We start from the raw sequence: 17,201 nt of genomic DNA, 5'->3' as shown, positions 1-17,201 counted from the left end.
TCTCTCTCTCTCTCTCTCTCTCTCGCTCTCTCTGTCTCTCTCTCTCTCTCTCTCTCTGTGTTTAATTTAAAAGGCATGGTTCTTAGTTCCCAGGCCTGGAGAGGTAAGGGGCAGATATTAAATGCACACTTCCCTTTCCCAAACTTGCTCGTTTTCAAGGTACACGGGGTCCCCAGAGACTCCCTGCTTCTCTTAGAAGTTGCCTTTTTTGGGTGTTGCCTCATATCTCTCCAGTTTCCTCCCCAGGGACTGTGGCTGTCCTTGCCCTGCAATTGGTGCTCATGTAAGGTTGGTCTATTTTTATCACCATAGCTTTCCCTTCTACTTCTCAAAGGACATTCTTGCTGAATCTGGCCTTTCTCCCCCTTTAATTTAATTCTTACGTAGATTTAGTACGTAGAAATCTTTACCGGGTCAGACTAATTTTGTAAAGGGTTAGTTTGTATTTATTGGAAGTGTGATTTATAAGCTATTTTGAAGAAAGATACATTTTTTAAGTGCATGTAACTCAAAGTAGATTACCACTGTTGCCTGATAGAGGCTTAATGAGAAGAATAATTATTTCTAATTACAGTATCAACTGTTTGTGAGTGCTTGAGGATGCTTGAAGAATTTGTTTTTGAGAATCTTAAACACTGCCTAATCTCCTTTACACTATTAATTTGCAGTATCTGGAGAAAGAATTGGGCCATGAAAGATATGTGTATTCTAGCCCCTGTTCCAAATGATCCCTAATTTCAGAGTAACAAGATTTTACTTTACCTGCTCTCAGGAAATAGAATTCTTCTTTTTCTTCTTCTTTTTTTTTTTTTTGAGATGGAGCCTGTTGTCCAGGCTTGAATGCAGTGGCATAGTCTTGGCTCACTGCAACCTCTGCCTCCAGGGTCCAAGTGATTCTCCTGCCTCGGCCTCCTGAGCCTGGGATTACAGGCACCTGCCACCATGCCTGGCTGTTTTTTTTTTTTTTTTTTTCCTTTTTTCTTTTGAGACAGAGTCTTGCTCTATCACTCAGGCTAGAGTGTAGTGGTGCGATCTCTGCTCGCTGCAACCTCCACCTCCCAGGTTCAAGCAATTCTCCTGCCTCAGCCTTTTGATTAGCTGGAATTACAGGTGCCTGCCACCGTGCCCGACTAATTTTTATGTTTTTATTAGAGACAGGGTTTCGCCATGTTGGCCAGGCTTTTCTGGAACTCCTGAACTCAGGTTATCCACCCACCTCGGCCTCCCAAATTGTTAGGATTACAGGCGTGAGCCACCGCGCCTGGCTGAAGATAATTATTTCTAATTACAGTATCAAGTGTTTGTGAGTGCTTGAGGATGCTTGAAGAATTTGTTTTTGAGAATCTTAAACACTGCCTAATCTCCTTTACATTATTAATTTGCAGTGTCTGGAGAAAGGATTGGGCCATCAAAGATATATGTATTCTAGCTCCTGTTCCGAATGATCCCTAATTCCAGGGTAATGAGATTTTAATTTACCTGCTCTCAGGAAATCGATTTTTTTTTTTTTTTTTTTTTTTTTATTTGGTTTCGCTCTGTCGTGCAGTCCAGGCTCAAGTGGATGTAGGGTCTGGAGCGGAGCTACAGCCTCTGCCTCCGGGGTCCAAGTGATTCTCCTGCCTCAGCCTCCCGAGTAGCTGGGATTACAGGCGCCTGCCACCATGCCCAGCTTTTTTTTTTTTCTTTTCATTTTTAGTAGAGACAGGGCTTCCCTATGTTGGCCAGGCTGATCTCGAACTCCTGACCTCAAGTGATCCACCCGCCTCAGCCTCCCAAAGTACTTAGATTACAAGTGTGAGCCACTGCCCCTGGCCAGAAATATAATTCTTGAGGCTACAGAATTTCTTTTGTCAGTGATGCCAAGAAAGGAAGAAGGGGGGATGGGAGGAATAAAACCTTTATGGCAAAACTATTGACTCAGTTCCCGTGCGGTACACGGTGCACTTATTTAAAGTCCGGAGTGTGCTATTGTCAAACTTGAACTATGAAAGGAAATGTTCTTTGTCTAAACAAATTAGAACAAACACTGTACTAAGACACTCTCCTAATAAAATGTCCTTCTGGATACCATATGAAGATCCTTAAGATTTGTTCTCTCCAGCACACCATGGGGAAAGTGCAGCTTTCTTCTAGCACATGTAGGTATCGAGTATTCTGTGTAGGTGTCCCATGAAGGTATTAATATGTTTCTGGTAACAGATGACAAGGAGCCTTATCCAGCCTCTGGAGTTATTTTTCCAGTATAGGTTAGCTCTGTTAGCAAGGATGCGGGGATCCGGTGGTTCAGTTAGCTTCCCTGGGTTCCGTGTTCACTGACTCTGACTAGACATTTTGCAAGTGCATGTCAAATGTGACCCCAGGATAGCAAGAGGGAGATGGACTAGTGATGTCATATGTATATATTTAGAGACAGGGTCTCCCTGTGTTGCCCAGGCTGCCAGGCTGGAGTGCAGTGGCGTGATTCGTGTTCACTGCAACCTCCGTCTCCCAGACTCCTGACACTCCTGCCTCAACCTCCCAAGTAGTCAGGATTACAAGTGCATGCCACCATGCCTGGCTAATTTTGGGTTTGTTTGTTTCTTTTGGTAGAGACAGGGTTTCATCATGTTGTCCAGGCTGGTTTCGAACTCCTGGGCTCAAGCAATCTCCCCTGCCAAAATGCTGAGATTACAGGTGTGAGCCACCGCACCCAGCCACTGTATCTTATGTATTTCTTTTTTCTTCTTCTTCTTACGAGGAAATACCAATTTTAATTTAAAGAAAAAAAAATCAGAAATTGTGAGAATAATAGAGCAAGACAAGTCCTGAAAAAGAGCTCTGCATCTTGATGGTCATTATTTATTGGAAGAGCTTTAGAAAAATTAAAATGCCATTTAGCTTAAGAAGTTGTGAATTATCTGCCCAAGGAAATGAAAAAATCAATTCATTTCAGGAGTGGGAGAATCCCCAGAATTATTTCTTAATATCAGAATGTGTGCAGGTTTCTCTTTTGAATGTCTTATACATTTAGAAAGGATACTGTACAAAGTCTCCTATTTTCCATACAGGACAAATTGTTTCAGCCAACTGTCAGTGGAGGGGCAACCAGCACAACCATCTCCCTGGACAAACAGCATTGGAATATTCCGCTTCCTTGATTTATATATCTCTTCATATGTTTCTTCATCAATTTTTATAGTAGTCACAGTTTCTTCCTCATCTTCCAAGATCATATTTAAATGTTGATCATAAGCATGTGCTCTGCCTTGAAGCTCTCAGTCATTTCTCATTTGCACGTAAACTCGCTCATCTAGGCTGAGCCGGATAACCTCCAGGGGCTCCTCTCCAGTGTTGGTAGTTTGTTGCTGGTCCGCATCGTCTGACATGTTTCAAACCCTGCGCCCTCTCCCGCCTCTCGCGAGAACACGCGAGCAACTCCAGTCTCCGGAAGCGTGAGGACACAACCCTTCTAGTTTCTGATAGAAAAGCTCCTGTTCTTTTGGGAGAACACACAAAGGTACCCCGCTGTGGGGCCATGCTGAGCAGTACCTCGGTCTCCCAGCTGTATCAGCCAGTATAGAGAAGGGCGCCCTCCCTTCCCTCCAGGCAGATCAGGGTTTTTCTGCTGTTTGCCTTTTCCCACGTGGCCAGGTATGAACCCCTCACTCCCTAGGCCCTTAGGGACAGGGGTTCTTTCTCCAGAGGTCCTTTATCTTTTATTTTTATCTTCTGCTTTTATCTCATTCTCTCTCTTCTCTTAGTGATTATAAGTGCGTAGGCATTGTTCCAATACTAGCAGTAAGCTTTTTTTTATCTTCATAAAGTTATTTGGACCAAATCACTGTTTATGTTTTAGAATATGGACACAAGTGGATCACTTGAAGCCAGGAATTCAGGACCAGCCTGGCCAACATGGTGAAAGCCCGTCTCTTCTAAAAAAAAAAAAAATTTAACTGGGCGTGGTGGGACTCACCCGTAATCCCAGCTTCTCGAGAGGCCGAGACAGGGGAATTGCTTAAACATCGGAGGTTGCAATGACCCGAGATCGCGACACTGCACTCCAGCCTGGGTGGCAGAGAGAGACTCTGTCTCCCAAAAAAAAAAAAAAAGAGTGGATTTTATAGACCATAACAAACCTGATTGGTGTGGCTCCAGGAAGCTACACCAGTGCTGTGGACACAAAGTTACATCTATGATTATTTCAAGTTCAGCCTGAGGGAGAATTTTCTGACAGAGTAGTCTAAACCAAGCCCAGATTATCCATACAATGGATGACCATGTTAAGGGCATTACAGAGGTTCTCACAGGATCTGGGGCTGAGCTGGTACAAATCTTGCTAAGTCTTGCATATTTCATAAACCTGAGTTGAGCCCCACCTAAGCTATTTATTATTCATGGACTTCAAGAAACATACCCTTTACAAGCCTTGGGTTTTTCATAAAAGCCTTGGTGTGAAGAATATATGAATGCATAAAAAAATCTTTAGCACAGTGCCTGACTCACAATAAAAGTATTCAGTCATTGTTAGGCAGGTAGGCACTGGAGACAGACAGCCTGAATTTCCAGCCTGGCTCTGCCAGTTACTGGCTGTGTGCCCCCAGGCAATTTACTTAACTTCTCTGTGACTAGTTTATAAAGTAGTAATAATAGTAGAACCTACCTCAGAGAGTTTTTAACAAGAAAGGTACCACACGTGTCACTAACATGATATTTTATCTCCTGGGCTTGTAATAGGATTATACTTCCCTGTGCCCTAGAAGTTAGGTAGGGTCAGTGTAATGAGTGGAGAAAGTGTCTCTTTTAGAGAATGTCCAGGTGGTAGAGGCCCCTGGGTCTCCCCACTGATTCACAGCCAACTTTTTAGCATTTGCACAGAATAAGCCTTTTCTTTTATAGCCACTGAGATTTTGACTTTAATACGATGGCAAAGCCTAACACATTCTGGGTGGCAGATCATAGGAGCAGCATAGACCAGGGGTTTCTAATCTTTTAGCATCCCTGAGCTACACTGGAATAAGAAGAACTGTCTTGGGCAACACATAAAATACACTAACACTGACAATAGCTGATGAGCTTAAAGAAACAAAAGTATCATACTGGCTAAGTGTGGTCGCTAACACCTGCAGTCCCAGCAGTTTGGGAGGCCAATGCGGGCGGATCACCTGAGGTCAGGAGTTCGAGACCAGTCTTGCCAACATTGTGAAACTCCATCTCTACTAAAAATACGAAAATTAGCTGGGTGTGGTGGCATGTGCCTTAGTTCCAGCTACTCGGGAGGCTGAGGCAGGAGAATCACTTGAACCCAGGAGGCAGAGGTTGCTGTGAGCTGAGATTTCGCCACTGCACTCCAACCTGGCTGACGGGGTGAGACTGTCTCAAAAAACAAACAAACAAAAAGTCTCATACTGATTTTAAAAAGTTTACAAATTTGTGTTGGGCTGCATTCAAAGCCATGCTGGGTCGTGGGTTGAACAAGGTTTGCCTAGACTCTAGACCTGAAATAGAGTTCAGCTAAAATGATTAATAGTTAAAAATGTCAGTGATACTGACTTATATACCAAGGCCACGAAGACTTGTAAAAGCCTTCAAGTATTGAACATGCAGGTCCTTGTGGACCTGTGCATAAATCTTCACTCACATGTACTTGGGAATACCTGTTGCCTTGGAAATGCCAGCCCATTTGAAGGATCTGACCCTTTTCTTATAATGTCTGAGGCTTAAACAGCGTTTCTTTAAGCAAAGGTTCATTGCATTCAGCCTTGAGACTAAGCAGGCAGTTGTCATCTGTCACATTGTTCTGATAGCTCTGCATCCCTACACGTTCTGGCTACTCTGTGGCCTCCAGAACCTCAGAGGACTCACTCCTGCCACAGTCCCTGTCGTTCCGGGGTCCACAGGAGGCCCCCATTCTAGTTCTGTTTGATGGAGGGTTGAGTGGCATGCCTCTGTGTTGGTACCCTTCCCTTTTGGTTCATCTCCCTCTGGAACTTTAGCGGGTTAATACAGAGTGTGTTGGGAGACAGCCTTCCGTGAATCCTGCACAGTGTGTCCAAGCCATGCTGGTCATGACCAAGTTGCTGTGCCTGTGTCTAGTCAGTAAGGTGAGCTAGCTTGGTGTGTTGTACTGGAGGCCTGGTTCATTGTAGAGGTGGCGCAGGGTTAGATTTTGACGTCTGTCCGGGACTCAGGCTTTTCCTCAGCCTTTGTTCCAGTGCATTGGGGTGACAGTGGAAATGTCTCTGCTGCCGGAAAGAAAACACAATTAGGAATGGCGTTTCAGTAGGCGGTTCTGCCTTTCATCTAAAGTAATAACGGCCAAGTATTCTGGAAGAATTGAAAGAGTCTAGTAGTCATTCTTAAAAGCAAAATCTTTTCTGCCAAAACAGTAATACATTTTATTTTTTAAAAACTTGAAAATACAAAAGAATGCCGCCCCATAACCCCACAGTGCAAAGGTCAGCACTGTTAACACTTCGGAGTTTGTTTCCCTTTCAGTTTTTACATACATTTTTAAATGAAATTGAATTTAGGTACATTTTAGAATGCAATTGAAATGATAACAGTAATAAACATTTGTTGAAACCATTCATTGTGCCAGGAGGTCACACTTGAAGAGGTGAACACTTTACATACATTTTCTCGTTTATTCCTCACAACTCTTTGAAGAATCATTATCTCCATTTTCAGAAGAGAAGCTGAGGCACAGAGAGGTTAAGTCATTTTTCCAAAGTCACACAGCTCTTAAGAGTGGTGCCAAGATGGAAACCAAAGCAGTCTGTTTCCAGAGCCCTTGGTCTTCTTGTGATACAGTACTGTCTCACAGTAATGATAGCTTGGATTACATTTGATGGAGTTGTGCAGTATTAGTTCTGAACTGTCTGGTTCTGTCTCCTTGTTCTATAGATTCAGAAATGGAAGCCCGTAGAGGTGACTCAGTTTACCCAAGAAAACATACCTAGTAAATGTCAGCGCCCAAACAGGAACACAGTGTCCTGATCCACACAGTGTACATTGAGTCTAGATAATCAGAAACCTTTGTCCTCCCTACGTCGTAACCCTGAAACCAAGCTGCACTGTGTAGTGTATTATATAGGGTCAGTGCCATGTCTGTATTAAACGAAGAGTGGAGGACTCTGACAGCTTTCTTCTAGCACTCACACGTTATTTCAGTTTGTGTTCAGGGAATTTACAGGCATCTAACAACAATGGGTACAGCTGTCTCTCAATGATCCCATGCAGTGCTAGGGTTATAAAAGGGCAAAAGGAGCAGCCCGTAATAGTTCCCACTTTATACCCTCATCAAACATTTTTAACAGAGATTTGCTGACAAGCAGTAAGATTGATTGATTTGGGGCTTTAAATGCTGTTGCTTTCTCCAACCTGGACTCTTGAGAACATGCCAAGCATTGTTAAATCGTAAAGTAAGTCAAAAGTCATTTGGCCATTTGTGCATATCCTGTGCATACAAGGTTGTCCTGTTACGAGAGGTCTGTGAGAGCATGAGGCTTTGCTTGAGACTCAGAGATGGATGACCAGCCCTGGTGCAGTTGAGAATTAAAGGAGTAAGAACAGGTGTTGACTTACTGCTCGGTTTGGTAAGGTAAAGGATGAAAACCTTTCCACCTCTAGATGTTGTTGTGGACTTCTCAATAGAGAATGCCAACCAGATTTTGAATAACTTAGTCTCATCTTATTTGTGAGCTCCAGGAGGGCGAAAGTAAGTTCTTATGAAACTCACAAACAGTGCTGAGTGAAAAATGACGAGAAGAATACATGTATACAACAGGCAAAACTAATGTATGCTGTTTGAAGTGAGGATCATGGTTGCCCCTGGAGGTGGAGGTGATGTCGTTGTGATTGAAGGAGGACACAAGGGAGGCTTCTATTTCTTTTCTTTTTTTTTGAGACAGAGTCTCGCTCTGTCGCCCGGGCTGGAGTGCAGTGGGGTGATCTCAGCTCACTGCAAGCTCCGCCTCCCGGGTTCACGCCATTCTCCTGCCTCAGCCTCCCGAGTAGCTGGGACTACAGGCACCTGCCACCTTGTCTGGCTAATTTTTTGTATTTTTAGTAGAGACGGGGTTTCACTGTGTTAGCCAGGATGGTCTCGATCTCCTGAACTTGTGATCCACCTTCCTTGGCCTCCCAAAGTACTGGGATTACAGGCGTGAGCCACCACGCCCGGCCTGTTCTATTTCTTTAACTGGCTGCTGGTCACACATTGTGTTCAGTTTGTAAAAATTCATCGAGTACTTATTTCATTTTGTACTTATTTAATGTGCTCTTTTCTTAGTATAAATTGTGCTTCAATTAAATTTTAAAAGACCTTATTTGTATTTGTGTATCTTGTTGCACATTGATACTCGGAAAAAAATCTCTGCTTAGTTGAATCAGTTTCAAATGGTGCTGGATTTATTATCCAGGTATTGAGAAACCGTCTTCACCTGGAATTGTCAGGGCTATGCCAGCACAACTTCTGAGGTTATTTTTTGGCTCAATGGAAATGTGTCTTAAATGATTCCAGGGTAGGCTCCTTGGAATAAAGAATGATGGCACTTTGGTTCAGTGGACAAACATTTACTGACAGCCTCCTAGGAAAGTACTAGAACTTCAAGTTGGCTACAGCTATGACATCATGCCTCCCCAAAGGAGCTTGCAGTCTGCGGGGGGTTAAAGTGCTTGGGTGATGATCAAAGGAGGAGTCAGGAAGTGCCACAAGACAAGCACAGAGCAACAGGCATGTCACAGAATGGAGAGGGGGCATTCCACCAGGACTAGGAGAAGCTTCATGGCAGAAGGGGCATTTGAAATGGGTTTGTTTGTTTGTTTGTTTGAGATGCTGTCTCACTCTGTCACCCAGGCTGGAGTGCAATGGCGCCATCTTGGCTCACTGCAACCTCCACCTCCCGGGTTCAAGCGATTCTCCTGCCTCAGCCTCCCGGGTAGCTGGGACTACAGGCGCGTGCCACCACGCCTGGCTAATTTTTTTGTATTTTTAGTAGAGACAGGGTTTCATCATATTAGCCAGAATGGTCTCGATCTCCTGACCTCATGATCCGCCCACCTCAGCCTCCCAAAGTGCTGGAATTACAGGCGTGAGCCACCATGCCTGGCCCTTGAAATGGGTTTTAAAGGATATGTAGGATTTCAATAAACATAACTAAATGGGTGGCAGACATTGTGAATATCATACATATGAGAAAATCCATAGAAAATTCATATACATTCTGGGAATTTAGGTTGTATGATTCACTTAAGATATTCTTAAGATAGGCCTGAAAGGTGGGCATAAGGCCCTTCCTAATGCCTGCTAAATGAAATGATATGCCAGGTTATATTATTTCATTTAGTAGCCATTAGGAAGCTGAAGGAAGTTTCTAAGACATAGAGTAGCATGATCAGATATAATATCTCCAGTAAAATCAAATTTGTAGCCTCAGTGATTGTACAGTTACCGTTATTTACCTATCTGCCCAAAATAAACATTTTCTAAGTTTCATGCATTCTCTGTTGCTATAATTTGAACCTGTTCCTGTTTGGGTCCACTAATGAGCCACAGGTACATAGATTCCTTGAGCTTCCTGTGGTCGACCCTCTAGGACTTAAAGAGTATTGTATACCTTCTATATTCCCTATCCCCATCCCCTTCCCTCTTGACCAAGTGAAGTCACAACTTTTTTATCCTTTTTTCATATATCCTGTTTTCTAGTCTTGTAGCGATTGGGCATTTGCTTCCTTCCAGCTTTTCCTATATGGTGCTTCTCTGCCAGATAAAGCAACCAGTGTCTGTAATTAATGACAAAATTGTGCACTGGAAAAGAGGGGCTAAGAGCTAATGCTAACAAATGTTTGTAAGTTGTGGAGGAGGCCTGACCCGCCCATCTGGGATGGTGTCCCACTGTGCTGCTGTGCTCCCTCCTCTGGAATAAAGCACTGGGCAGGATTTATTATGTGGTGAAGTGTTAATACCCGTTGCTGGATATGGTCCATATTCGAGTCTGGGTCACTCAGTGCATTAGTCTGTTCTCACATTGCTATAAAGAAATACCTGAGTCCTGATACTTTATAAGAAAAGAGGTTTAATTGGCTCACGGTTCTGCAGGCTGTACAAGAAGCATGGTTTCATCTGGTCCTGGGGACGCTGCAGGGAGCTTTTACTCATGGTGGAAGGCAGAGCAGGAGCAGGCACTTCCCACAGCGAAAGCAGGAGGATGCAGGCAAGAGAGGGGAGGTGCTACACACTTTTAAACAACCAGATCTCACGAGGATTCACTACCATGAGAACAGCAGCAGAGGGATGATGCTAAACCATTCATGAGAAATCCGTCCCCATGATTCAATCACCTCCCACCAGGCCCTGCCTCCAACACTGGGGATTGGAGCAGTTGAACATGAGATTTGGATCGGGACACAGACCCAAATCGTATCACTGAGTGTGAGATTCATCAATTTTTTACTAATTTTTTTGCTATCAGCCCACTGATTCCTTAAAATAAGGTAACATACTGAATATTGTCTTACTTCTCATTTGATTTCTATTAAGACTGTATATCAAGTCATTATTCTAATCAAAGGGGTATTGACAAATGAGATGCTTCAGTTTGGATCTTAAGAATTGTTTGTAGATTGTGTTTGAACTCTACAAAGAGCTGTTTTTCATCCTCCGGGGGGTATCAACAATGGAGTGACCTGACGTTGAAAGAGGATTACAGTTAGGATGACTTGAATTCAAATCCTGGCTTTACCACTCGGTTTCTACATGTTTATGAATCTAGTATGTTCTTTGTCTGGCATGGTAATGAAGCGAGACAAGCCATGAGAGACATCCATGGACCCTGGCATATGATCTGCTTCTGCCTTTTCCTTTTAGAGCACAAACTTGCCACCCGCTTCACCGGGAAACTCAACGCTGCCTTGCAGTTCTTTTCCCTAAATGGCCCTTGAATGAGAAAGCTGTTTTGTGTGGTCTGAGTTTTATCATTATTTTATTATTTTTTTTTTGAGACAGAGTCTTACTCTCTTGCCCAGTCTAGATAGAGTACAGTGGCGTGATCTCGGCTCACTGCAACCTTCACCTTCCGGGTTCAAGTGATTTTCCTGCCTCAGCCTCCTGAGTAGCTAGAATCACAGGTGCCTGCCACCACGCCCGACTAATTTTGTTTTTTTTAGTAGAGATGGGGTTTCACTATGTTAGCCAGGCTGGTCTCAAACTCCTGACCTCAGGTGATCCACCTATCTGGGCCTCCCGAAGTGCTGGGATTACAGGTGTGAGCCACTTTACCCAGCCCCCCGCCCCTTTTTTTTTTCTTTTTAATATCACTGTGGTGTGGTTTGGGGTTGTTTCCATATATAAATACTGTTGTATTACCCAGTTATTAAAGTTAATCTTATACCATATTATTCTATCACATCTATTTAATGATTGCATTAAGAAAATAATGTTCTTGTTTGATGGATGTACCTGCTCGTATATTTTTTCCTATTTTTCCCCATCTTTCTTTTTTTTTTTTTTTTTAAAGATTCTCTTTCTATTAAGTGAGTGAGTTCTGAGTTGGATGTGTTCCCCATAGTGGTGAAGTTCCCAGTGAATGGGGCGTGGCAGGCATCCCAGTTACCTGGGCACTTTGGGAAACCAGGACTGACTGGTGACCTCATTCTGTTTTGCATTTTCTACCCTGGGAGCCAGGTTACTGTCTCATCACACAAAAAAGTGGATACCCTGGGAGATCCAAATCTCACAGCTACTTAGTGTAGATGGATGCAGGAAGGAGCCAGGCCACCCCTATGTTCAACTGGAGGGGACAGCACGGTTGCTTTATCTGGGACTTAATGTATGTATCTTGTATGTGCACAGATTCTATCACAGTAATTATCTCTTTGACTTCAAATTTTCATGTGCTTCTTTCCTGTCTTTCAGGTAGAACGTCATGACATGAATACCTTAAACCTGCCCCTGAACATACGCCGAGGGGGGTCAGACACCAACCTCAACTTTGATGTACCAGATGGCGTCCTGGACTTCCACAAGGTCAAACTCACTGCAGACAGCCTGAAGCAAAAAATTCTAAAGGTAACAGAGCAGATAAAAATTGAGCAAACTTCGCGCGATGGGAACGTTGCGGAATATCTGAAACTAGTGAACAGCGCGGACAAGCAGCAGGCGGGACGTATCAAGCAAGTCTTTGAGAAGAAGAATCAGAAATCAGCTCACTCCATCGCCCAGCTGCAGAAGAAGTTAGAGCAGTATCATCGAAAGCTCAGAGAGATCGAGCAGAATGGAGCCTCCAGGAGCTCCAAGGACATTTCCAAAGACCACCTGAAGGATATACATCGCTCTTTGAAAGATGCCCACGTGAAATCTCGAACTGCCCCCCACTGCATGGAGAGCAGCAAATCGGGCATGCCCGGGGTCTCGCTCACTCCACCTGTGTTTGTTTTCAATAAGTCCAGAGAGTTTGCCAACCTGATCCGGAATAAATTTGGCAGCGCCGACAACATTGCTCACTTGAAAAATTCCTTAGAGGAGTTTAGGCCAGAGGCGAGTGCCAGGGCCTACGGGGGCAGCGCTACCATCGTGAACAAACCCAAGTATGGCAGTGATGATGAATGTTCGAGCGGCACGTCAGGCTCGGCCGACAGTAACGGAAACCAGTCGTTCGGGGCTGGTGGAGCCAGCACGCTGGACAGCCAGGGGAAGCTCGCCGTGATCCTGGAGGAACTGAGGGAGATCAAGGATACCCAAGCTCAACTGGCTGAGGACATCGAGGCACTGAAGGTGCAGTTTAAGAAAGAATATGGTTTTATTTCCCAGACGCTGCAAGAGGAAAGATACAGGTATTTCAAAGTATTCTACTGGCATGTTTTTTAATTTTTAATTTTAGTGGGTACGTGATAGGTGTAGCATTCTTTTTAGAAGGATGAGTTACTGCAAAGAGATTGTCTGCTTGAAATGAGAATGCCTTATGGTTGTATTTTCAACAAATATGGATATGGATTAAAAGGCATTTAGCAATCAATACATCCCTAATGTATTGATACATACCTCTTCTGAAAATCTGAAATCCAGAATGTTCCAAAATCTGAAACTTTTGGAGTGTCAATACAATGCCACAACTGGAAAATTCCACAAATAAAAACACAACCTTGAGGCACAAAATTATTTAAAATACGGTACACTTTTACCTTCAGGCTGTGTGTTCATGGTGCATAGGAAACAAATGAATAGTGTCTTTAGACTTGGGTCCCATTTTTGAGGTATCTCCTTATGTATATGCAAATATTCCAAAATCTGATAAAAATCAAAATCTGAAACACTTCTGGTCCCAAGCATTTCAGATAAGGGATACCCAACAATTCCATCCTTCATGATTCTAAGTTTTATAACTTGTGGCCTTTAGCTGACAATTTAGAGAAGGATTTATGTGTGGGTCCCTTAAATTATCAGATACAGGCAATGACTCACATGCATCTTAAGATTCTGATTCAGTAGACTTCCGTTATAGTGTCATTACACTAATTCGGAGTTCTGTGTTTGATTTTCCTCTGTAACAACTATCAAGTAAAAAACACTTATGCATTACCCAACAAAGTTAATTTTATGTGGTACATCAATCTTGAAGTCCTTATGTGATGTTTTTTTGTTGTTGAGGGGCAGAGGGGTTTGAGATGGAGTTTTCACTCTTTCTCCCAGGCTGGAGTGCAGTAGTGCAGTCTTGGCTCACTGCAACCTCTGCCTTCCGGTTTCAAGCAATTCTCCTGCCTCAGTCTCCCAAGTGGCTGGGATTACAGGCACCCACCACCACACCCAGCTAATTTGTATATTTTTAGTAGAGACGAGGTTTCACAATGTTGGCCAGACTGGTCTCCAACTCCTGACCTCAGGTGATCCAGTCGCCTTGGCCTCACAAAGTGTTAGGATTACAGGCGTGAGCCAGTGCACCCGGCTGAGGTTTCAAATATGAGAAAAATCATCTTCAGTGGAAGGGGCAGCACAGAAATGAGAATCTTTGTACTTCTGTTCCTTTAGATTTGGACTTTTTGTTTGTTTGTTTGTTTGTTTGAGACAGAGTCTCGCTGTGTCTCCCAGGCTGGAGTGCAGTGGCGCGATCTCGGCTCACTGCGAGCTCTGCCTCCTGGGTTTACGCCATTCTCCTGCCTCAGCCTCCTGAGTAGCTGGGACTACAGTAGCCCGCCACCACGCCCGGCTAAGTTTTTTGTATTTTTAGTAGAGACGGGGTTTCACCATGTTAGCCAGGATGGTCTTGATCTCCTGACCTCGTGATCCGCCCGTCTCGGCCTCCCAAAGTGCTGGGATTACAGGCTTGAGCCACTGCACCCGGCCTAGATTTGGACATTTTGAAACACTGTGTGATGAACCATCTATAATTTGTAATAAGCTTAATTTTGTATTGTCAGTTAGGTTCCAAGAGCTGAAATCCATAATCAGTGCGTGTTTGCGTGCTGGGAAATAGTAGAGTTGACTCTAGAGTAGAAGGTGATACTAAAAGCATGGTGCTTTCCCTGTGGGTTCTCTGGCCATGAACCCCAACAACAGTGTCAGAGCAGAAGAGGGAGAAGGCACCACAGACACCAGAGGTCCTGGCCCTCCTTTAGCAGGATCCCACAGAGCCCTGTCTCCTGCCTGAGCCTGGCGAATGCATCAGCTGATGAGCTCTATCTTGAGGTCACTGCAGCTAGCTAAGGTGCTAGTCTGACCGGTGTGCACCGCCAGTGGCAAGGACGGAGAGTCAAGACCCCAGAGACTGGATCTTTCCAGAGTTGGGACTCAGTGTTTTCCAAAAGCTCATTTCCCACAGCTTAGCCTTACTCTTTTGGAAAAACAGCCCATCAGGGGATGAGAGCAAGCCAAAAGGTACTGGCGCAGGAAAATGAAAAGGACATCATCCCGCAGTGCGCTGTGAAATGTCACACTCGGAATCTGCTCCTCTCTTTTAAAGGTATGAGCGACTGGAGGACCAGCTGCATGACCTGACGGACCTGCATCAGCATGAGACAGCCAACCTGAAGCAGGAGCTGGCCAGCATTGAGGAGAAGGTGGCCTACCAGGCCTACGAGCGCTCACGGGACATCCAGGTACCTTTCTCTTTGTGATTAGACACAGACCTGGGCTCTTCCCTGGCCTTAATTCATTTTACAGTCTAAATGTCTATGCCTAAGTCCTAGAAGGTTTCTGGCACATGGGACAAAATGTTTTCTCTGCACAAACATTTTCTCTGCACCGTGTTAACCCCACTAGTTCATGTTGTAGACATTAGTAAGTAAAAAGACAATATTCTTTTTTTCTTTTTCTTTTTTCTTTTTTTTTTTGAGGTGAGTCTCGCTCTGTTGCCCAGGCTGGAGTGCAGTGGGTGATCTCGGCTCATTGCGACCTCTGCCTCCTGGGTTCAAGCGATTCTCCTGCCTCAGCCTCCTGAGTAACTGGGACTATAGGCACACACCACCATGCCTGGCTAATTTTTTTGTATTTTTAGTAGAGACAGAGTTTCACCATGTTGTCCAGGCTGGTCTCAAACTTCTGACCACAGGATCCACCCACCTCAGCCTCCCAAAGTGCTGGGATTAAAGGTGTGAACCACCGTGCCTGGCTAAGAGACCATATTCTTTATACTTCTGCCTAAATCAATTAACAAGTATTTATTATCCACCCCAAGCCCATCACCACCAAAACTGTAAAATGTAAAAATAGGAGACAAACTCTGGCTTCAAGAAGCTCTCTGCCTAGGTGGAGAGTGTGGGATAGTGCAGCTGCCAAAGAACTCAAGACAGCACAAACATGGGCCAAGTTACATGACACAGACACTGTGAGCCACAGAAATGTAGCCATATGCTGCCCAGCAAGCTGTGGACCGTGGGAGCAATCAGTCATTTAGTGGCAAAACATTTCCACGTTCAGTCCCACGTCTGCCGTATCAGTTGTGTGGCCCTGAGTAAGACTTGAGCCTATTCACTCATCTGTAAAATAATAGCATTCACATGGCCGGGCGTGGTGGCTCACAGCACTTTGGGAGGCCAAGACGGGCAGGTCACGAGGTCAGGAGATCGAGACTATCCTGGCTAACACAGTGAAACCCCATCTCTACTAAAAATACAAAAATTTAGCCGGGCGTGGTGGCACGCGCCTGTAGTCCCAGCTACTCGGGAGGCTGAGGCAGGAGAATCGCTTGAACCCGGGAGGCAGAGGTTGCAATGAGCTGAGATTGCACTACAGCACTCCAGCCTGGACGACAGAGCGAGAGTCTGTCTCAAAAAATAAATAAATAAAATAATAGCATTCGTATTTGTAAGAAATTAAAGCACTTCAGTGCATACTGTGTGCTCAATACTAGCAAGGCACTTCACAGATTTCTCTTTTTCCCATTTACTTCTCAGCAACCCTTTAAGGTAGTTTCTGTTATTATCCCCACTTCTCAGATATGGAGACCGAGGCACAGAGAGGTTAAGTTGGCCTAAACAAGGTCTCTTGCGAATCATCCTTAAGGAAGGAATGTAATTGAATGTCCTGGAGAAGGCGGAACTGGAAGGAGTGGGTAGGATCTGGGTGGATGGAAGGAAAGGATAATGGGATCAATATAAACAAAGTTGTGCTCCAGTATTACCTAATGTGATCCTAGCACGTAGTGAAACAACCCCAGGTTCCTTGATTGCCTTAAAAAAAATTGCCCAGGGCTGGTGGCTCACACCTATAATCCTGGCACTTTGGTAGGTTGAGGCAGGAGGATCACTTGAGGCCAGGAGTTCGAGACCAGCCTGGGCAACATAGTGAGACCCCTCGATCTCTAAAAACAACTTTTTAAATTTAGCTGTGTGTGGCCGTGTGTACCTGTAGTCCCAGCTACTCAGGAGTCCAAGGTGGGAGGATGGCTTGAGTCCAGGAGTTCAAGGTTATAGTGATTGTGCCAAAGCACTCCAGCCTGAGGGGCTGACAGAGTAAGGCCCTGTGTCTCTTAAAAAAGTACTCTTCAAGCAATGCCCAGCTTCATTTTTATGGATTTTCTCTGTGGACAGTAGTCATTTTCTCCAGCTCTAGGAAGGCTGAAGGCTGTGAGTCCAAGCCCCACTTTACAAGGGAGAAAATTAAACATAAAGATAGCACTTTCTCCCGCAGTGTGTGAGCTGTTTCAACTGGCCACATTTTATTCCACTCTGCTGAGGGCTGAGCCTGTACTAATCCCAGATGCATGCTTGGACAATTCTGGGAACCAGCA

General features: G+C 44.4%; 1 protein-coding gene across 2 annotated transcripts in view; it reads left to right on the top strand.

The window, feature by feature from the left end:
- The window catches only part of TMCC3 (transmembrane and coiled-coil domain family 3), a 47,692-nt gene that overhangs the window by 22,844 nt on the left and 7,647 nt on the right, over positions 1–17,201 (top strand). For both annotated transcript variants that reach the window (XM_011933972.1, XM_011933965.1), the window contains exons 2-3: positions 11,894–12,810; positions 14,934–15,069. In XM_011933972.1, coding sequence (XP_011789362.1) covers positions 11,909–12,810; positions 14,934–15,069 — 1,038 coding nt within the window. In that variant the 5' untranslated portion in view covers positions 11,894–11,908. The remainder of the gene's footprint in view (positions 1–11,893; positions 12,811–14,933; positions 15,070–17,201) is intronic.

This window comes from Colobus angolensis, unplaced genomic scaffold (genome assembly GCF_000951035.1).
Source record: "Colobus angolensis palliatus isolate OR3802 unplaced genomic scaffold, Cang.pa_1.0 Scaffold10, whole genome shotgun sequence".
In the NCBI taxonomy this organism is placed as follows: domain Eukaryota; kingdom Metazoa; phylum Chordata; class Mammalia; order Primates; family Cercopithecidae; genus Colobus; species Colobus angolensis.
Note: the sequence above shows the minus strand (reverse complement) of the source record. Positions and strands in the feature narration are given on the sequence as shown.